Source organism: Euwallacea fornicatus, chromosome 7 (genome assembly GCF_040115645.1).
Source record: "Euwallacea fornicatus isolate EFF26 chromosome 7, ASM4011564v1, whole genome shotgun sequence".
Classification (NCBI taxonomy): Eukaryota; Metazoa; Arthropoda; class Insecta; order Coleoptera; family Curculionidae; genus Euwallacea; species Euwallacea fornicatus.
The window spans coordinates 2354032-2377345 of record NC_089547.1 but is presented as its reverse complement, the minus strand read 5'-3'; the positions used below and the strand labels follow the sequence as shown (position 1 = coordinate 2377345).

Genomic DNA, 23314 nt, shown 5'->3' with positions numbered 1-23314 from the left:
ACACCCTGTACATTGAACCTAACAGTAAAATTTCACTGAAAACCAATTTCTACTCACAAATCGCCAAATTAATGGCAGACGGTCGCACGACCAAACCAAAAAAGGACTTAAAATCCTCGAGAGTAACGTACGATAACGAAACCGGAACTGACTAACCCCTCGAAATATAAAAATCGATATTACTAAAGAGAGAAAACATTGTCGATGCCTGATATATAAATTTAAAGGGATCAGCATAAAAACCGTAGCAAATAAATGCAGGTCCATTTGCAAACCATTGTTATACTAAGGACCCATACTGGGAGCAAATACAACGCAAAAAACTAAACAATGCGTACAAACAATAGGACACATTGCACTAAGACTGATTGCAAGGATGAGGCTCCCCGACAACTCGCTACACAATCCATCCAACTAATTACTATACGAGCACACTCACACGTCAAGAATAACTGAAATACTGCTATAAATTCAGACAAAATGGAAAGAAAATCGTCACAACTGGACTATTCGGAACCCTCTTTGCCTTACGAGACAAACAAGACAATTCCGCTTCCTTTTCCGTTGAACAACGCTGTTGGAGCATTTCCAAATGTTTTTTTTTGTTCTTTGGGGTTCATGAATGATTATTTATGTGAAGATATAAGTCTTTTTGTCACGAAAGCAGAAAGGCCAAATTATCGATAGTCCTTTCCTCTGGAAATTAAGATTATATATACGGATGTCCTGGTTTTTTGTATCACAATCTTAACTGCGTATTCTGCGCATAAAAATGAAATTACTTTGCTATATGAACTGCGTTCGAGGATTGCTTTGTTAAAGATATACAGGGTGTTGAAGTTTAACATTTTATTTACAATTTATCTTTTATAGCTCCCACTGTTTTTGAGATATTTACGTCACGTTCTACACATAAATTAAAACGTCGCCATGAAGATCGCCGAACGTCTCTCAAATACTGATCAGTTATTCTACGAACAGAACTTCTGATTTGCCCTATAAGTTCTTGTTGAAAGTTTACAGGAGTACGCATTTTTCTTCATAAACCCCCAAACATAAAAATCTAGAGGTGTTAGATCGGGCGATCGAGGAGGCCTCCACAACCTACTAACTTCCGTGGATAGTTGACGTTTAGCCAGTTCCTCTCCACCACCATGCTCAAAATCTGAACTGAATATCTCAAAAACTTTGGCAGCTATAAAAGATAAATTGAAAAGAATATAAAACTTCAATACCCTGTATTTCCTTAACAAATCCTTTCTCGAATGTAGTTCATATAGCAATTTAATATTTTTATGCGTAGAACGGTTTGCATATCGTTCGGTCGGTACTAAGAACCTGAATGAGTTTCCTCAACTTACATTACAAATTTCCGCAATTTTATCCAGAGTAAGTTCTTATACATATGTTCGTAAAGTTCCGAGAACCCGATTGCCAGTCTCGAATAAAATCAAAGAAATTCGTAAAGCTCGCAAATCCTGAAACACGCTGGGAGAAAAACTACACGAACCAAAAATGTACGGGCACGTAGAAACTTCCTTTTCGATTTTTTTGCTACAATTCGTTTTTCTGCTGACATGCAGCTGAAATCATTGCGATTTTGAGAACAGACGATGTGGACTTAATGGAGGACTACAATGGCAAAGCAGGTCCATCCACAACCCTTGAAATAACTTTAACCCCTGATGAGTCCTAGGCAAGACGATTTCAGGAGCAACCACTACCACGGCAACTTTTCAATTTAATTTATATGTATTGAGATGCATCAAACTGTATAACTGTCCTACTTTTCGATTTGATGTGAGCTGTCCTCACAGCTGTGACGTCCCTCGGAGTAGTGCTCTACTTCCTTCCCTATTCAATCTACATGCCCACGACCTCGAATCATATCTATTAAAACTCATCCCACATTATAGCATCAGAATGGAACTTGTCATGCATGCGGACGACTGCATAATTCCTAAAGCTGCATAAAAGACATCATTGATCATTGAAATATCGCTAGCAGTAGACTATTCTAAGGGAACAATGTGATTCTGAGCGAGTCTAAAACTCGCTTAGAGCTAGTACCTAATTGATCGTTTTCATTTAAGTTTCCTTCTAATATATTTTTTTTCTTTTCAGGTGGGTTCTCCATGCCTCGAACAGGGAGAAGTAGGGTGAGATTGCACAAACCCATCCCCATAAAAATCCTCCTCCACAATTCCCGGTCTTCAATTCGGGATTTTCGACCCGATTCCTCTTTGTATGCAGGCTCCGACTGCAAATAGCTCAATTAATTAATGGTCCGCTTATTATTCAGGCCGTTAAATGCCGTTAATAGGAATTCAAAATGGTAATGAACCCGTTTAAGGCCAAAGAATACTATGGGAAAATATGGAGTCTTTTAATGGGAAAGCTAATTTACTTTTACGTTCCGAATATTTCATCCCTACCGTAGAATACGAAGAATTGAAGGAAAAATTGACATCGAGAGACCGATTTCTCCCTCAAAGAACTCCCAAGGGTGGGCGCAAATCTGAAACGACTTTTTGGCCACATGTGTCTTCAATACGTCATAAATAGAGGGTTTTTATTTATGGAAGTTGCCGGGGCGCCTAAAAACGTATCAAAAGAGGTTTTGTTGAAATGCAAGGGCGAAAGCGTATCTCGTTCAGCGACAAGGGGAAAAGTTCAATGTTTTAGAAATGATTTATCTACTTGCACAGTTCATAAAGTACGGTTAGAATGCGAGGAAGATTGAAGTATCCATGCGATAATTACCTGCGTCGTGACAAGGGTCTTATTGAAATAATTGTTTTTGAAAGTTAAAGTGTATATGGACTATGCGTCACAAAGATCCCCTCTTATATTTGTCAAACACAGGTAAAAGGGATAACGAGAGCGAGTTAGGTTGTAGTTAACAGAAACTTGCCTAATTAGAAAGATGGGGGAAATTATGGAACTTCGGAGCCTCCCCTGCATATTGGGGTAATTGTGTCAGGAGTTCCATGGCCCGTGTACGAACTCAAAATAAATTCGTTTGCTCCAGCCGTTCGACACACCGTATCGAATTCCACTATTGATTATTATACAGAAATTATCGTGAATTTATACAGGGTGGGCCACGAGTAACGCCTCGGAATTTCACGACAAAGCCAAGAGATTTTTTAACTGTTTCTTTTTTGAGGTGTATACAGACAATCTAGAGCTACATTTTAAAATTATTTTCAAATCATACAGAGCGTCCCAAACACATGTAATTAATCAAAGTTGCATTTTTTTAAATGGGATCCCCTGTATGTTGTATAATTTTTGAACCCGACCATTAAAATAAAATTAAGTTGGATTAAGGTTTATGGTATCTAACTCTAGCAGTTTTTGAAATAATTCAGTTTTTGTCAAGATGCAAGATAATTTTCAACATCCAATCTCTCATCCCATATTTAAGTTTTTAAAACAAAATTTTAATAGGAAGCCATCAAGGGACCAAATTTTGTACTGTAAGTTTCAAAAAGTTGGCAAATTGTATAGGGTGTTCTAAAAATAGCGCCAAATTCGTTCAATTTTTAACTGTTAATAACTTTTTTAATTTAAATGGAACACCCGGTATGTTGTGTTACTGTTAGATGCCGAATTTACTTATCTATCGAATATCATTAGGATTCCCTATACATAGCTCTATTCATTTTTGCTAACAACATACATTTTTATAAAAATATCTAAATCCCCAATTGTAACTTTATGCCATATGAAATTGCTAAGATGTCCATGCAATTTAATTATTTACTTGCGTATATTTGTATATTACAAATTTAACAATATTAAAAAAAAGCAGAAAATTAAGTATAATAAAAAAAATTTATATCAGGTGTTCTACATGATGACCATTTTCTTCTATGCATAATTTTATTGTTTCTTCAAAAGATTTTCTAACATTTTCTAGCATTTGTGGCGTTATAGAGGTAAAAACATTTCTAATTCTTATTTTAATATCATCAGTCGTGGTAGGAGGAATCTTATAAACTTCATTTTTTACATACCTCCATAAAAAATAATCCGTGGGGGTAAGGTCAGGTGATCCAGCTTTTTAGATTTTTAGAACACCCTGTACAATTCGCCGACTTTTTGAAACTTACAGTACAAAATTTGGTCCCTTGATGGCTTCCTATTAAAATTTTGTTTTAAAAACTTAAATATGAGATGAGAGATTGGGTGTTGAAAATTATCTTGCATCTTGACAAAAACTGAATTATTTCAAAAACTGCTAGAGTTAGATACCATAAACCTTAATACAACTTAATTTTATTTTAATGGTCGAGTTCAAAAATTATACAACATACAGGGGATCCCATTTAAAAAAATGCAACTTTGATGAATTACATTTGTTTGGGACGCTCTGTATACTTCGAAAATAATTTTAAAATGTAGCTCTAGTTAGTCTGTATACACCTCAAAAAAGAAACAGTTAAAAAATCTCTTGGCTTTGTCATGAAATTCCGTGGCGTTACTCTTGACCCACCCTGTATAACTTAAAACACGGCACTGGATTTATGCCCTCTATAGATACTTCCGGACTTTACTCGCGCTTGTTCACGATCACCTTTTGCGCTGAATAATACTTGAGACCCTTACGAGGGTCATCCTGAAAATAAAGCCTGTTTTTTTTTGGAAATTGTAGAAAAGTTGATATTTAATATCGAATGCGACAATTGAATCTTGCAAATTTTTCCTTGACAAAAATGCTTGAAAATGCATTTTTGTCGGCGTTGCGCCAGTTTTTGTCTGCCAGCTGTGCCGCGTTGCTGTTCAGGAAGCTTCGGACCGCTTCTTCCGCCGGTTCGTGATGGCCGAAACGCGTTCCTCGCAAATGTTCTTTCAAGTTAGGACACAAGTGGTAGTCACCGAGGGCCAAATCTGGACAAAGGGGGGGTTGGTTGTAGAAGGCATGCTCCCGTGCCCAGCGCTCTTGTTCTTCTGTTACGTAGCGCCCGTTTAATATTTTCTATGTAGTATTACAATATCTGTTTGCGTGTATTGTGGTTAGATGATCGGCGAAATCGACCAAAAATACTCCCAAAGCACAGTTTCCATAATTTTGCCGGCACACCGTTTCACCACTTGAGAACATTTTTCACATCTCTGAACGATTCTCAATTCACCTTCGCGAAGCGGCGCTGAATTTCGATGGGTTTAAGGCCCTTTGCGTTTTAAAACGGAATAACCTCTCCCATTTCGCACCTGGCGATAGCGACAAATGGAAACTTCATCACACACAACTGGCAGTACTAAATAAAAGGACGAAGTAATCGATGACCTGCTTAAAAGTGAGAGAACCAACGAACACGGTACGATGATTAAGAAATGTGTCCTTGCGGCCCTAACGCCTTGAAAACCTTATTTTTGAGATTGCCCTCATACTAACATCTTAGATCTTGAACCGTGCCAAAATCAGGAACTTTTAGTCACTCGCTTGGAAAAACTTACGCACAAGTAAAAGCTTCTGGTTTCTTCTCTTCGTATTTATTTTAGATTCTTTACGGCGGTTTGAATTTTTAATTTTTAAGCTAATAACTCTGGTGTAAATTTTTCATCGTCACCGATCAGGACTAGATATTTTACCGCGTTATTAATAATTTATTTTCGGAGAGTTGTTCCTTTGTTCGCGCCCACAACGAGCTGTTAGATAATGATTACAGCCGTGAATAATACCATAGAAATGTGTATGCCGCTTAAAACCTGGATTAGACCTGACTCTTCGCCTCTGCGAAAGGGAAATGCACGCGCGCGTACAAATTTACTTTTTCATATATATATATTTTTTTTTTGTTTCTTTTTTATTCGTTTCAATTTTGTTGTGGCTTCACTCGAATTTCCACGCGAATAATCCTTGTGTTAGGCACACATTTTCGCGATAAAGTCTCCTCGAAAGTTGCGAATGTAGCGACTATCGTGTTGTCTACGTATATTCATCTGTTATCACAAACTCGAGCATCGTGAAAACCAGCCTTCAATCCTCAACTATCAAGGCTCCCTCTAGACATTTCTCCTCATCAGTCTTGAAACCCCCAGAAAATTGGAGTAAAAATGTAAAGGCACATAGAAGTTTCCTTTTCCGTTTTTTTTTTTAATTTTTTTTTTGTTATTTTTTTTTGGCTTTCTTCCAACTGTTTCACGGCTCCATTTCACAATCTCGAATTTCCACATCAATAATTGTTTCACGAAAATTATTGTCAATTTAAATGATTCAAAAACATAAACAAGCAGACTTGTGTGTGTTTCATATATAACGAGAAACGAAACAATATGCACGCTTTGTGTTCGTCACGGCCGAGCTAAAATAATATCAAATCAAAATTTGAATGCGAAGCTAGAAAAATGGTTTATCGCCATCCATTTTAACTAACCAATTTATTCAATTCGATCGCATTAATAAAATAGAATGCTCCCATCTGTTTCGGATGTGTGTTTTCAAATAAATATAAAGAACATGTAGGAAATGAAATGCATTAATCATGCGTTTATGTACTTTTTTTTTAATAATAAACGAAGCATTTATAAATTGTACGAGATTTTATTATATTCGGTGCAATTTGCGTCCGGGACTATAATTTTTGATTTCGAGGGAGTATGTAATTTGCCTTACCGCAAATGTAAGAATAGAAAAAAATCCAATTATTAATCGATGGGGTCCAAATCTGCGCTGTCTCTGTCAAGCAAAGCTTCTTAAAACTCAACTATTGAGGTAAAACCGTTAAAATCAGATGAAGCTAAACGAGACGCCAGTAATACTGCATTTCGCTCTCTTTGGAACCCAACCGGCTTCCTGTTTCAATATTGTTAGCTCAAGGCGAAACTGTTTCGTCCACTTTGTGTCTAAATTTTACCGTAATTCTACACAGATTTAGTCTTTCTTTTTAATAAAACAAACTTACGTAGGAATTTGTTTGAAGGTGAGGTTAAAGCAGCGCGTTAATAAATGATAATTCTTGGACTTCCATTGGTCCATTTGAACATACTTTAATTGTTGACGACTTTTCATCCATGAATTTCATTCGGTTCCACCTTCTTCTCTACAATTTTTCAATCGATAATTCTGTCCATCTTGTTGATGAGGACCTAAGAGCCTCTGCCCCTTCTCTGAAGCTGATGCTCGCATTTATGCCACAATCGCCCATTCTTGACCGAAATCAGAGAAAACAAATCTCGTCTCTGACGAGACGACAATGAGGAAATGAAACCCATATTGCATTCCCCGCCTCAACTAGCTAACTTAAAACATAATTAAAGTATCGGTCCTTTGTGTCGTTCCGAAATCCGACATCAAAACCGTTTTTATTGCTGACCACGGGTTTCGGCAAGCTCCAGTGATATAAAGGGAATTTTTCTTTAACAAGGCATTTTGCTCGATTGCACCCCGATATCTCGGAGCCGGATTTTCCTTTGAGGGTCCCCTTTCTGGATATTTGATCCAGTTTTCGTGTCAGGTACAATCAAAAAGTAACTTTTCGCTTCAGCCTCGTCTCTTTTGTCGTATCAAGTCTCTTTAAGACCTTGATGGAAGATTTATCAATGGAGCCCCGATATCGTGGCGTTCTAACTCTTGGAACAAATCGGCAACGGTCTCATAAATACAAAGTGCTAATACCATTTTGATAATCTTTTGGCTCAGATATTTCTGCGATTGCACTCCGATTACGCTGCAATTTACCGCTCTTGGATAAATGCGATCCGGCTGCGTTCGTTTGATCCGGAACTTCCTTATTTAATCCCCTAATCCGCATTCGGATATAAATCCTCGGAGATGCCTTTTCGAAGCGGCTCCTTCTGTCTCACAGAACGAAATCGTATTTTGCTTAAATTGTTGCGGCAAAATTAGTGGTTGATAGACATTTTTGGGTAAAAAGATCGCGTGCGATTGGCCGAATTCCGCAAGTTTCAGTCGCGATAGGAGTAGAATAAATGGCAACAATAAATAAGCTGTAGTAGGCAACGGAAGTTTTGTCGCAAAATCAACAGAAGACTAATGCCGAAAGTTTCCTGGATAAGTTTAGCCGAATCTAAGGTGGTGTTAAAGTTGGCCGTAATCAATTTCACGGCAACGAGAACCAGTGGAAATCGAATTAAAAACCGCCCAAGCGCGCTTTAAACTTTTCTCTCGGTTTGAAAGAAACTTCGTGCTAATTCGTCCTAAAAACTCTACCTTCGGATATCTTTCCAAAATTTCTTTTTACCTCCTTTCCAAGAAAATAATTAATTCAAGCGGCAGAATGATATTTCTTCCTCTTTATCGCCTGAACCAAGCTTATAAAGGTTAGTTCTTTTTAGGAAAATATAAAAAAAAAAAAAATTAGTAAAGGGGCTTACGGCAGATCTCTGTAGGAGTTAGAAGCAAATAAGGAAAATGAGTGTGCTACCTCAGATGTGGATTGATAAAAAATCATGAAAATCTCCGTTTAACGCCAATAAAAATGGATTGAAGAAATCTTGAGGTGGGTTTGTTAAGATGGGGTAGAGATTAGTCCACGTGAGGTCGGGGTCCAAAAGGTCTCGAGAGTAACGCTTAAAAACCTGATTTGAAAATATTAAAAGTCATTGAGCGTTGTCCCTCTCAAAGTACTCCCCTTGGCAACGTACACACTTTTTCCGGCGTCGTTTCCCTGCTGGAAGGATGCTGAGGAGTGTTCTTGTGGAATGCTCTTTAGCTTTTCCAGCGATTTTTCTTTAACGCTTTCAATTGAATGAAACCACTGCCCTTTCGAATGTCTCTTGAGTTTGAGAAACAAGAAAAGTCCGCAGGGGCCAAGTCTGGTGAGCAGGGAGACTGAGGAATGACAGTCGTGCCGTTTATTATGCGCGAATCGCGGCTTGATGGAATGAACTGGTGCGTTGCCATAGGTGCAACACCCAATTTCCACTTCGCCACAGCTTCATTAAGAAAATTCTTAAATTACTATATTAATCGAATTTAAAAAAATACCCATTCTCCACTTCGTTTAACTTCACATTGCGAATTATTGAATGATCGCCAGACACACAGAACTGCTTCTACGAAATCGGCTGCAACTTCGTGAAAACGAGAATAATTGAGCATCGGAAAACACAGCGGAGCTTGAGCCGAGCAACGCTAAACAGTGCTGGCAGCCCCATTGCGCTTCGTTGCCCCGTAATTCAAAAAGTCCTGGAATTTTTCGATCGCCCCTCGTATCATTAAAATTAATTCGCATCGTTAAAGTTCAGTTTGCTTCTTTGCACATCTTCTGTAGAAATAAAAGGTTATTGTTGCGACTGGGGCTTAGTGGAGTTCTTTTCTCGACCGCGACATTCACTCCCACAGCCCTACCCGTTCTCTTATGTCGAAGGCGAACACTCATAATAAACTAAAGTCAGGCAATTACACCCCGTGACGTCACCGCTATTAAACGTCATTATTCATTACGTCGCCGCCGTCATTTGTCAGGTTTAAAACCCAGTCACGTGAGCCAAGTCAAGCAAAGGCGCGGCACGTGGCCATTGGTTCCGCATTCGGTTGCGCACGTGTCGTTAACAATTGCACTGATGCGAGTCAATTTAGGCGTAATAATTTTTTTCTTTTAAAGGGGGAGATAGCGGAAACAATGGGGGGGTAACCAGCGCTACTGCGTACCCCTGATAAGTTTATTATTTAAGGAACTAAATGCGTCGCTAATGCCGTTATCTGTGAAAAAGAAAACGTGCCTGGGATTGGAGATATCGTTTTGGCGCAAATCTGGGACGTAATAATAATCTTGTTTACGTCAACATGACGACAACCCCTTTCCGCGTTTTGTGTGTCCTATTGATCGATTCATCGGAACGTGCTGTCACCTACAGATATTCGTTTTTCAAATAAAGCACCCCCATTCAAACCAAAATTATTCCCATTTCTACTGAATACTAAGCGATCCGTACATATTCCGCGTTTTGTCGAGACGAATAAACGAAATGGGCCATTTTTGATTCAATTAAAGGAAGACGACGCTTTTACAGCGATTTAATATACTGTGCCCATCCTGTCGACTGCGCCAAAACGAACAACACCGCAAAAAGGCCTTTGTTAAGGAATATTTGTAGTTTCCTAATCCCTTCTCGCGTTTACCTGGCTTCCTCTAGTGCCGGGGTTTCTTGTTTTATTTGCTCCAATAATCCGGAACAAAGAAACACATATATTTCGTGCAGGAGACGAACGCGACTTTGGAAAATTGCTCTTGAAAATAAACACGAGTGATTTTCCAAAATGAAACCAATTAAGGGATAAGGAGAGACGCAAATGTGCGCGTTTTACTGGGTTCGCGTTAAATTATGTCTGAATATGGCTCGAGACGAGGATTTTAATAAAGTCCTGTCAAGAGAATTGGGAGCGAAACGAGGGAGGGCAAACAAAAAAATAATACAACTCTGGCAGCAGTTTCGTCAGGGCACAATCAGGGCGTGTATATGATTGCTATCGGATCCCCAGCTGGATAATCCCCGAACGGGAAGTCTTCCTTTCGAAGATCTCGTGCAAGACACGACGAATCGGGTGGGGCGCATTTGAGACTCAAGAAGATCAGTTCGGGTCACAAGCAAATCACAAAAAGTATTGCAAAAAAGCTGGGAGTTAAGATAAGGCTCGTAAGCAAGCATGGAAAATATGTGAGGTCAACTCGGATTCGTAGAAAAATCTCAAAAATCCTATGTACGATCAGTCGGGTTCGCAAAAAACAAAAAAATGAAAGCAACTATGTATGTGCGCGAAACTGCACAGGGTAAGTAATAATTCATGGAAATTACGTCGTAAAAATAGCATGGTGTTAGGAAAAGGGCCTAAGAGCATTCCGTTAAGTAGCGCTACCGTTAGTAATAAATTGAAAAAAGGACCTGATCAAGTGAGAAAGGCATCCTGAAAATCACTATCGCAAGTTAGTTTGGGTTAGTATGAAAATAACTCATGAATTTCGAAGTTAGTAACAAATTCTAAAAATTTCGGTTGAAGATAACGCTGGATGGTGAGGGAGGGGAGTAAAAGCAATGAAGTTCACAGTGTAAATAAAAAATAGATGGAAAACTAAAAGCAATCCAACACCGGCTTCACACTGATCGGGGTAGATTCAGATATTGTAATAAAGTTTCCGTAAAGTCCACATTCCCCCAAGGGCAATTCTACCTTCCGAAGATCCACCCGCAATGGCGAATCGTTTAGTATGCATTTGAGGCTTGAACATGAAATCTCCGAATCTGGGAAACTTGGGCAATGTAAGGGCGACAGACTAGATGCATAGATGCATTATCCTCTCTTATCGACCGCGCTAAATCCTTGAAGAAATTCTGTAGGTGCCGATAACGGAACGTAAGACCTGCATGTGACGGGGCTCCGATAATCCCCGCACTTGGGAATAAATTTGTGGTTATGGCTTGAAATAGTTTTGGGGTAACGGTGCTCCGCCCCGGGACTCTCACAGTCAGATTGTTCCCGCAGATTTGCGAGCGAAAACTGACAAATTGCACCGTATGATCGTTAGAGCGGGATTTTTCGTTCCATTAACGCAGGACAAAGACGAGGACGTCACGGATTTTGCAAAGTCAATTTAGCATTTAAAGGAAAACAAGAAAATGACTAAACCGCTCTAAGGCCAGCCCATGCCCCTCCTAAAACTTTATTCACGACGCGTCTCGAGCCCTAATTACACAAAAGCGACTAAATGAACCAGGGGCGTCCATTAAGGCTCAGGTCTACGTACCTCTGCCGGGTTTTATTAAACGTTCTTTGTTCTAAATGCGTGTGTGAGAATAGACGTAACCGGCGCAGGCACTTATTAGTCCTCTGAAACTGACGTACAGGACGTCCGTTTTGAAACTCAAACGTGGGGATCTCGGTAACCGTAAAAGATACAAGGTTTAATTGAGGCAAATTTCACTCAAGTTTAAGAGCGACCTTCTAAATTTGAATTTAGACTTTACGAGGTCCTCGGAAATAGCTGAAGTTTTGAAAAAAAGCCGGCACTTTTTCCTCGGCTCTTTGCAACTTTTTCTCCACTGCAACTTGAATCATAATTTTTTTTTCGGTTTTCTCCAAAAGTTATCAGAATTTCTCCAATTTTGAAACGCTATGTTTCTCAACTGCCAAATGCGTAACGTTCGTCCCCATTTGACCAACCCCGTATCTTTCGTGGTAGCCGAGATCCCCACGGCTGCGCTCCACATACCGACCCTGCATAGGCCACACAGGTACCATGTTAATAATCTACTACATCCGCAGTGATTTCATCGCTTGCAATGTAATTCTACTGTTATTTAGAGTGAAAGAGAGGAAGTCCAGAAAGGGCGTCTCCAGTCCCGATTATCAACTTTTAGCATTTAACGCAGTGGAGTTGAATTCGCATATTAATAAGAAGAAAACTTATCTGTGCGCTTGTGATTTTATTAATAACAAAAGTTGGTCTTTAAAACGGGAGTTGTTACAGGGAAACCCCGTCGCCAAATGAATCTCCCGAAAACGTCCCGCTACGGAAAACAGCCAGTTTATTTATGACGCCGGAATTTAGTGCAGTCGTCGAGAATGGATGATTCTCTGTTCTGGTCTGGCGTTCAGTGCACAGATTCCTTCTGGGCGCAAAGTGCTTTTTCTGCTCCCTTTTTGCGCTCCAGACATAATTTACGGGGAGGAGGGTGGTTTTTGGGTTTTAAATCTAGCGATTCCCGTTACAGATTACTTCCTGCATGTGTCTCAAACTTGAAATCGGTCCAATGTCGGGCTATGTTTGTAGGCAAACACAGACGGAATTGAATTAGTACCAGATAAATAGGTAAAGACCCCAATTCGCGGGGGAATAATCGACGTGTAAACTATTATTCCGCGATGTTACCAGTTACCACCAAATAGTGTTTTACACTCTGATAGGCTGTCTGGCTAAGCAAATTTGCACAATTCCTCTAGAGGATATAATACGTACAAATACACCCCGACAATGCAAACTGAGAGCTTATGGTGAGGAGCTATTTTATTATAGCACAATATACATTTGGACGCTGACAGATCTATTTTATGGGCACTACGTTTGAGGATCTGTAACGAGCAATAAAAACATTTCGAGATACGTCAATTAAATTACAAAATTTGATCCATCCTAACTTTAGGGTCACATAAAGAGGGTGGATAAATGATCAAATAAATTATTTGTCCAGGGATTCTACCTGTGAAACGGCAGCATTTGAACTGCCAGGATACGCCCAGAAGTCCCCGATCTATCACTTAAAGAAACATTTTTTTAAGTTCAATATTACACTAGTTCTTGACGTGGCTCCCTTTGGGACTGACACACTTTTACACCTTGTTGATTGTAAGAAGGGTCGAATGTTTGAAAATTCAACACCAAACCATATTTTCAAGTTTGGAAAATTATCTGACGGGGCTAAATCTGGCTAATCGAACGGACGAAGAAAAAGTTCGAAACCAATTCGATTGATTTGGGTCATTCCGATGACGGAAGTATGGACTGCTGCGTTGTCTTGATGAACCAAGACTTTCTTTTTCGTCGAATGCGGTAGCTTTTTCCTAATTTCTGCGCTCAGAGGCTACAATAAATTTGTATAATATTCTCCATTTATTGCACGTTATTTAGGGAGATGGTCGATAAAAATTATCCCACGTGAATCCAAAAAAAAACTAACGCCATCACCTTTCCTGCAGATGGAACGGTTTTCGCCTTCTTTGGAGCCGAATCTCCCCTTTGAGTCCATCGTTTTGACTGTTCTTTTGTTCTAGATGTGAAATGAGGGACCCATGTTTCATCCATGGTTATGAGCCGACACAAAAACTTGGCTTTATTGCTGCAAAACTTTGCCAAACACTCCCTTGAAATATCCTTCCGGCGCTGTTTTTGTTAAATTGAGAGTAATCGCGGCACCCATTTAGCGCTCAGGTTTCTCATATCCAATTGTTCAGTCAAGCCGCTTCTAAAAATGCCTATAATGTCCGTTAACTCGCGCAATTTTAACCTACGGTCTTTTGGAACAGTTTTGTGCATTTTCACCAAAATATCTGGAGTGGTCAGATCTGCAGTATCATTGGGTCGATTATTGCGGAATTTGTCTCGCCAACTTGTACCACCGCGGTCAAACTCTGCTATCCAATATTTTACAGTGGTTAATAAAGAACCAGATTTCCATAGAGCAGAATCTCACTCCGCTTTCTTCTTCTACCTATTTTTCAAGTTGTTCTTCATCTATATGTCAGGTCGAGTACTTCTGGAACTATTCTCATAACCGGCATTAACAATATTGTTGGCACAATCTATAGTTCTCGCGTGACTCATTCCAACCTAGTTTCAAAGCTCAGGTCCGAAATGTAAATTAGAAACATAGGCAGTAGCACATTAAGATGAATGATACCTCTTCAGCCATCAGGAATATTCATGGACTGCCGCAAGGTGCTTGCCCGGAGCTCTCCTGGTTGTTTGCCGCTGAGGTAACTGTCATAACATGAAAGAAGGAGTTGAAGGATCTTCGAGTGCTAAATGCACAGCCTGAGACGTCTGTGTGGTTTCCATTAAGCAGTTTATACCTAAATGAAGAAAAGCTGCCTGTCTTCGGATTCTACGTAGCAAAAAGAGGCTTCTTCCATCCGCCCTCCCATCCGTATTCATTCTGGTCTAGCTTAAACTGACGGAATGGAAAGTGTTGTCGCTCCTGATCAGAGTTGCTCTTTCTGGCCATCTCTAACTAACTCAGACATTCATGGGTTCAATATTCTAAGCGAGCTTGATCCGTTTAACCCTTATTAACCTTTTTCCTGGCATCGGCTTAACTCGTACCAGAAAAAAATCCTATACAGACTTAATCTCGGCTCATTTGGCTTTGGAAAGCTTCGAGGAGACCCTCGACGACACGCTGCCCTTGAATCGGGTGCGATACTCTGGATGGGAATTTTGCGTGAGGTCATTAAAGGGAACGATGGATGTTCGCGTTGAGAGAAAAACGCCCTACGCGTAGGAATTTACCCTTTTTCGGGGCTGACGATGCTCGGAATAGAAAAGTTGATGATGTCGAGAATCTCGGCTTAAGTGGATTTTTACGTGCGCTGTGTTTTCAAGGACGGGAAACGGATCTGAGGGGAGCTGTACCGTTTTATGAACGGATGTGTCCCTTGAAAGCTGAACAAGAATTCAGATTGTTCCCGGGGATTCTTGACTTCAAATATTATTATTCTGATTTTAACAGAAGATTGTTAACAAAGAGACAAATCTCCTCGTCGCAGGGGTGTGCAGATTCGAGATTTGACATTCAAATCTCTTCTGACTCTCCTGATCGTTAAACAAAACAAATTAGTCAACATTTGCGTTATAAAGCGCGCCAACTAAACACAAACTACCCATACACTAAATCCTTTGTTAGTTTAGGATAAGGGGACGTAAGCATATGAGTCACAAGTCGCCCCGGGCGACCCGGAGCCGCCACCGTGAAAAATGTTCTTACCCCTTCTTTTCGTATGAGGCAATGAATAATAAATCGTGGTTTCGGTACTGGAGTCTGCTTCAATTATTAACACACTGTGTGTGCGTTTCGTTCGTGTAGCCTGGAGCAATTTTACGACGGTGCATTAAGACTTTGTCTCATGAGCTTGGAATGGAGAACCGCTCTATAACAGGAGACGCATGCTAATAATTAAACCACTGCCGAAATTAACAAAAGCAATAAGTACCTAATTTGATCTTGTGGCAATTTTGTAGAGGCGAAATTCCCCTTCGTAACCGCAACTTTCTAAATTTAGAAATTCTTGTCTGATCATCATCCGGGGCTTGTGCCGCGCATTAAAAGCGGTAACTTTGACCGACCACCGACGCTTTGTTTCGAGGGATTTTGTGTAATCCGGCCGTTCGTTATTCAATCAAAGAAGAAACTTTGTAGTGGACCATGTAATTAATTCGTAATTGGGTTACAGCTAAAGTTCGTGGACCCACGGAAGTCGACTTGCTACCTTTGCCGTGTGAAACCGAATTAGGTGTTGTAATTAATTAAGTGAGCATAATTAGAAGCCAAAAACCGCTAAAGCAACAATTCGACCCTTTCAGGCTTTGATGTGGGCCAAAATTCTCTTTATGGGAAATTTTAGGATTATGGAATTTCTTCTCGCTGCGATATTGGGAAATCCGAGAGAATAGCGCTTCCGTTAGAGCATTGTTTTCCCTTTATTGTGCGGCCTAAAAGTTAGTGAAAATTCGAAAACTCCCGACCCTCATCAAACCGATATTTTGCATAACTAATAGATTAGATATGTATAGAGCATACCGCCGCTAATTTAAACATTTTCGTGGGACCCACGATAATTAATGCAAATAGACCGACGCAATTTTCGTTCGTGAATACTTCGTTTATTTACTACAAACTCTCAAAATTTGAAATAAAATAGTTCAGTTTCCGGCTTTTGTGAACGATGCTCTTATAGAATCTCTTCATAAGGAGGCCGATAGGCGCTTTAATCTCAGATCTACTGCTCTGCTACGGACCTTGATTAGAATGATCAAAAAAAAGTTGCGAAAGTATTAAAAATTGAGAGGGAATAAAAGAGGCGAATAATAGATTTTTTAACAAACCATTGTTAAATCGGGTACATTTCGGTTTTCACCCTTCCAACAGCACGGACGCTGCCAAATCCCATTTCCTGAATCATAGAGACTGTAATACAGCTATAATCTGCGATTTTTCTAAAGAATATGACTGTGTTGATCAGAACATAGATATTAACCGACAAATTGCAGCGATGCACTTTCAGAAATAATTCTTTTGGCTCTTTTGAATCATATTTGAGGAATAGATTGTTAGGAAAAAGTGAAATTCCAAAATTATTCATCCGGCTTATTGCAGACGGCCTTAAGGCTCAGTTCTATGGTCCTTGCAGTTTCTTCTGCTGTTGAGTAACCTGACAGACTTTGACATAATTAAGAATTTTACCCTATTTGCTTACCATGCCACCGCCTTGTAGTGGAGTCCAAATTGTGATATTTTAGGAGAGAATGTTGATAAAGACATGAGAAGGATTATGAACTGTTGTGGCGCCAAGGAGTTGCCCCTGAATATGGAAAAACCTTGTGCGACAGTGACAAAATTAATGCCCTTATGAAAAATAAATTCTTAAAAATCCATATACATAGTGGACTAAGGTTTGATGGCCACATTGGATCTCTCAGATTTAAATTAGCTACTGGCTGCTGTGCACTCTATAAGACTAAGACATTCTTGGTTTGGACTCATTGAGCCCCGTCTGAGTTATGAAGTTTATTTCTGGGACAATTGCTCTGCTTAGTTTTTCGACTATGTACTTGCGTTGCAAAAGGGGACAATTGGATGTGGTCTAAATTGAGCATGCGGGGGGGACCGTAAATCACTGTTTGTGAAACATGACTGCTGACATTGACCAGTATTTTTATCTTTAAAATGGAGTCATTAATACATTAAAAGACCAAATATGGTTTCCTTGCTAATCACTAGATCATTAGACCCCGAAGTAAAACGTTAAATTGAACCATTTGGTATAATTTTCAGGGGACTTTGTGTTCCTCAGAGTCAGGAATCTAGCTCCAAGTATTTTGTTTGGTTATATTAATGTTTTTGAAACATTTTGATTGAAGATTTTGAATAATTTGAAAATGTGATTAACGGAAAATTCAAAGTTTACAACTTTTCCCTGTTTAACCGATTTTGTACCCCACACTATTTCGACAATAGCAATAGTGAACACATCAACTAGTACACCCTGTAGGAACTGGAGGGGTAAAATATTAAGTAATTCATCATGAATCCCATAAATCTTGCAGAAACTTCTGATGCTTTTAGTTCTCAGAAAAGGAAAAGTTTCAATTCTTAGTTTGGAACGCACTGTACAATCTCATGTTTATAAAGAGAGTATCCTTTGCAAATCGCAATTCTGGCTCTAAATTTATCCAACAATAATTAATTTACCCACACACGGCGCAGTAAGTAACAACTGCCCTCAAAAATGCCCTTTGAAGTCGACAGAGGCACCCGATTTCATTAGCCATATACTAAATCGAATTATGCTCCAAAACCCCGTTGTTAAGTCGTTAAATAATCATGAGCGCCTCCCTCGCTCGTGATCCTCTATCAGTTAGGTATTTGTCTGTTGAATATTTAAATGACACACAAAGCTATTCGACACCTGTATGTCGGATAGAGTTACTTAATACCCCGTTAAATAATCCAGGCGGGAAACCCTGCAGGTGTCGCAGGTATTGTCGTACGTAGGAAGATCGAATTTCCTTCAAAGATTTGAGGGGGTTGTCGAGGAATTTAGATTAAAAATCTTGACCTCGGCATTGGAAATTTAAATGACACTTTGGCAAATTAAACCCGTTCACTGCCCCCCGTCTCGAAAAACCCTCAAAAACCAATTAAATGTAAATTCGCGAAATCGAAACCGAGACCCAAAGCAATAAACATTAGCGGCACAGATGGCGCTGTCATTAGCAGGCGAGAGGGGGGCGCAACATCATCAATCTTGCACGGAGTTTCGCCCTCTTTCGGCGTCATTAAGAACTCGGATAATGTATTTTTCAGACGTGCAAGTGGCCTTGTGGTCGACTTGTAAGGCCGAGTAGTTTATACTCCGACCTCAAGTACATATTTCATCGTCATGTGCACTTGTTCCCCATATCGCGGAGCTCATTTACCATCAAAAATCCGTCGCAGGGCACTCGTGAAAGTGGTTCAGACACGAATTTTTGCCCCGTAGCCAATAAAGGTTCATGCGAGGCTTTCATAAAACAGCCCCAAAGATCGGTACGTGTCGCTCTCTGTCGGCCCGATGACGCTCGAATAGAAAACCTGATGATGTCGGGAATCTCGATTTAAAGTGGTTTCTTACGTGATTCTACTGCGGAATCTGAACAGAACCGAGAGATTATTCTAGACTGTTTTGTGAAGCCGAAGACAATAAAATCTTTGTTAAATTTAAATAAAACGGTCCAGACTGCAGGTTAACAGCGCTAAAAGACGGGTAATTCCCCTAACGTAAAGGGAGCCATTGTTTTGATGAAACACAATGCAAAATGATTGCATCACCCACCTCTGACGACAAAGTGACATCAAAAAGACACTAATATATGGTGTCAAAAAGAGTGGACAAGGCTGTAAAAACAATGCCACGTCCAAATCTCCTAGATTATTGATGCCAATAATCGTTTCTATAATTAGTTCTTCTAGATCTTAGGGTTCAACGATTCAGCTGCATTTAGAGTATTTCTACCTCCTCTGCTTACGCTTGACTTAACGTTCAAATCTGACTTAACGTTCAAATCAAACTTAACGTTCACCAAGTATAACGAACAACATTTTTCCTTTCAGACTGCCTCCACTTGCAGCTGTACAGGGACTCCAAAGATCGCTACAAACAAGGCCAAACGAAAGCCTCCCTGTCATTGGAGCACTTCCTGGGGCTGGAAACTGGATTCACCTTGGATAAAGAATCGCATACGGTAGCCATAGTGTGTCAAGATGTAGTGGTGGTGCTCGCATTCGACAATCGCGAAAGACTGATGCAGTGGCAAATCAAGTTGAGCTCACATCTAAACGACGGACCTCATTTCTTGGTGCTTGTGTCCAGTTCTCCTGTAAAAACTAAGTAAGAATGAGCATTCAGCTAACTTCTTTTTTCCCTCTCTTTGCGATATATAATAAACATGGCCGAGTCTCTCTTTAGGCTTCCACCTGGACCAGCCAGGCTACACGTCCAAGAACGAAGTTTCTGCCTCACTACGGGGGTACCACCGCGAGTAGCCGGCCAATGGCAGATAGCAGATTTGCGCCGTTACGGGGTAGTAGACGGGCGGTTCTGCTTTGAAGGTGGTTCCCGGTGCCTCAAAGGAGAAGGGCTGTATATACTCATAGCCGATCAGGGAGACGAGATTATGACCTCACTTCAGGCCGCGTCGACCGGCAACCTGCACGCTTCCCGGAAGAGACCTGTTTCCAGAAATATGTCTGGTAAGTACGACAGAGGAAAAGGAACGATTGGACAGAATTTAACCGACAAGTGCGTCGCCATATTTACTTAAATTGACCAGAATTGAGTTTATCGATTAACTTTTGGGGTAGTGATGGATAGTCCTGCCAGAAGAAACCAAATGCGTCCCGCCGGGGGCGTTGCCCTCGAATTGAGAGAAAGTGAGGCCTCGCTCACTTCTAGAGCCGACTCGCCTTACACCGATTTAGAAAGCAACTATGGCTGTGGTGACAGTATTTCAAACGGAGGGTGGAACCAGCCCTCGATAGAACGCTGTATGAGTTGTATTAGCAAACTCGGTGAGTAGCTACCACTCAAATTAAAACCAATATTGCAAGATTTACAATATAGGAGCAATGTCGCGGTCTTCAACCGCAACGGTGACCGTTGGTCCCACCCTGGGAACACCCTGTTGGGAGCACACCTGCGATCGACACTCCATAAGCAGTTCCAGCGACAGTTCCGGCTGGAGTCAGGCTGTGACTAGACCGCCTCAACGACCCCCTAAACCAGGTTCCAGTTCACCCTCCCCTAAGAAACCCGCAGCCCCTCCTCCTCTTTCTTACGATAACTATGACGTTCCTAAGATACCGTTCCCCGTGGAACCCAATCAAAACGAACATTACGACACACCGAGGAAGCTAAAAGAGTGCATCGGATTTGAGACCGTTCAAAAGCCATGCGGGTGTATCTTGAGGATTCGCCAGCCTGAGCCTGAAAGACCTTGCGTGTGTCAACGTCTGATGAGCTGCTGGTCAGCTCCAGAGGACTCAGTTCACGCTGTTTATGCCACTGTAGATTATAGTAAAAAGACTTATCGGTAAGTTTGCTTTTAGTCTCTTGTACTTGTGAGTACAGGGGTTTTCAATTTCGATTTATGGAATTGATAATTCTCACATCACACTTCTTGAGAGAAAGTATTCATCGAATTTGAACTATCTAGTACTCAGTAAGGAATTTTTAGATGCCATCCGAATCCGGGCACAACGAACTACGCGAACTTGACCCCAGTGGTAAACCCAGCGCCCACGACGCCAAACAACGCGAATCAAACAACGACTGCTCAACCCTGTAGCAACTACGAAAACATGGAATTTGCTCAAACCCTTCAATTATACGAGAACGGCAAGGAGATCGCGGAGAAAGCTCGAGCTTTGTGTGCCAAATGTGGACACGCTCAAAACGATTATTTGCTGATGGAGCCCCACAACAAAAACGGCAGTCAGGGACACCCGGGGTACGTCCCCTATCACAATCTGATCCCCCATCACCTTCTGATTGGCATTTCACATATTTTGCACAGTTACATCCCAATGTCACCAGCAGTAAAGCAACGCCTAAGCAAAGCTCTCTCCAACAGCAACCCAAATTTGGCGCCTGCCTTAGATCGATCCAGCAAACCGGCTTCCGGCTCGGCCATGTTACATGCAGGCGATGTATACCAACGCAAGCAGATCCTTGACAGTGCCGATGACATTGACAACGTCAGACGGAAACGATCGAATAGCGCCGATTCTAGCACGAGTCGAGTCGAACCGGAAGGAGAACCGGATGTGGCGTCACCCTGTAAATGTACCGGTCAGATGACTCAAGGTAGTCAGTTAGGTAAGTGTTCCATTGTTATATTTATAAGTCGAGAAATAAATTAATATCTTGAACAACCAAACGAACGTCCCAAATAAAATTTCTTTTACAGTTCGCCGTTCATCAAGCGTTCCTTGTAAATCAAACCGCGATTCGTCCAGTTCCAACGACTCCGGTGTATTTGAATTACCTCGACGCCCTCAAATGTCGGCCAATATGACCCTGCCTCGCCGATCAAAAAGCTCGGACCCTTTGAGAGATCTGAGTTTTCAGTTCAATAAAGCTGCTTCTGAAGGAAAGTCTGCAAGCGCTGAGGCTGAAGTACCGGTAAGCAATATAAGAAATATTATACTGAAGATATTTACCCATTTTCGATGTGAAAAGGTTTGTCCGAACGGCAGTACCAGCAGCGGCACCTCAGACATGTCGGACTATTTCGAGACCCTCTCGCTGTCCTCACACAGTTCTAGCGTGGAACCACCGCCTCCATCTTGTACGCTCAGGCCTCGCTCCGGAAACGAATATTTGAGCATGCAGCGCCTCATTGCCCCGGTGCCCGAGGAGCACCACTAAGAAGACGAAACTAGTCAGTCGCTCTAAAATTATATGGAAAGCAATAATGGGTGTGGTCTTATAACTTGAAGTAACAGTGCGTCCTGAGTCGGAATTCAGAGAGCAAGACGCACTGATCAATCAAATATTTTATGTTTTTTTAGGTGGTTTTTGCTGTGAAAGTATGGGCATTAGTATTCAACGAAGTAACCAAAAATTAGTTCAGCTCGACAGCTAATTATGTACAAGAACACATATGGTCAGAGTCGGCAAGCGATTTGCTTTGTCAAGAATTCTCAGCCACAGTTGAGATCAGAAATTCGGAGGATCATTTTCAATGGACTAAATCTAATTACCAATATCTTGACTTTAATTTCAACTATATTATTTTTCGTGTTTTTTTCCGAGTAATGTTATTTTAAAATTTACAATTTTCCTAATCTAAAACCCTCATCAAACATCGAAACCAGTCAGGTCCCAGAAAACTAATTTTTGAAACCTCTCTCATACCAATTTTATAGTTTTCAAAGGTTTTGAATAAGAGGATGAATACGAGCAATATCAAAACAACTTTAATGATTGTATGTAACGGTACTTTTTAGCCTCATAAATCCAGAAATTGGTTAAAAACGCACCCAAAAAATATACCTTGTCACTCAAAAACCCATACAAACACAGTTTTACTAGATTTATATTATAAATATTAAGTCTGTTGTTTGTTTCCCTTTTATCACTGAATTTTGCCGATTTTAAGTATTGGCAATTTTAGCAAAAACGAGTTTTAAACAGGTTTTATATTGTAGAATAGCGAAGTTTATACCTAGTCCCGTTTTAAACTGTAAAAAATGTATTTTAAATGTTTTTTTTTTTGTTTGTATATTAATGATTTTGCTGGGTTAAATAAAAGAACATAGGTTGGTAGGTATGTGTTAACAAAAATAATATTATTTTTTGAATGAAGGTCCTAAGCGATACAGGTGTATACACGAACTACTACTTATTTAGTATATCACATTACAGTGTATAATCGATTAATCAGGTTTTCCTGCATAAATATAATGTATTTACTTAACGATAATAATTATTAAATAAATTATTATTCGGAGTATGAGTTGAATTTCATTTGCCAGTGAGATTAAAATAATGCGCACCATTGCGATATGGTGTTAAACGAGTTTAAAATAA

At 40.3% G+C, this 23314-nt stretch overlaps 1 protein-coding gene across 3 annotated transcripts in view; it reads left to right on the top strand.

Moving 5' to 3' along the window:
- LOC136340392 (uncharacterized) overlaps nucleotides 1-23237 on the top strand; it is a 254436-nt gene extending 231199 nt beyond the window's left edge. For 2 of the 3 annotated variants that reach the window (XM_066284439.1, XM_066284442.1), the window contains 8 exons: nucleotides 19336-19612; nucleotides 19691-19974; nucleotides 20086-20292; nucleotides 20345-20813; nucleotides 20958-21230; nucleotides 21297-21598; nucleotides 21690-21904; nucleotides 21962-23237. In XM_066284439.1, the coding sequence (XP_066140536.1) occupies nucleotides 19336-19612; nucleotides 19691-19974; nucleotides 20086-20292; nucleotides 20345-20813; nucleotides 20958-21230; nucleotides 21297-21598; nucleotides 21690-21904; nucleotides 21962-22150 (2216 nt within the window). In that variant the 3' untranslated portion in view covers nucleotides 22151-23237. The remainder of the gene's footprint in view (nucleotides 1-19335; nucleotides 19613-19690; nucleotides 19975-20085; nucleotides 20293-20344; nucleotides 20814-20957; nucleotides 21231-21296; nucleotides 21599-21689; nucleotides 21905-21961) is intronic. The other variant, XM_066284441.1, reaches the window with a different exon arrangement.
- Nucleotides 23238-23314: the final 77 nt, after the last annotated feature.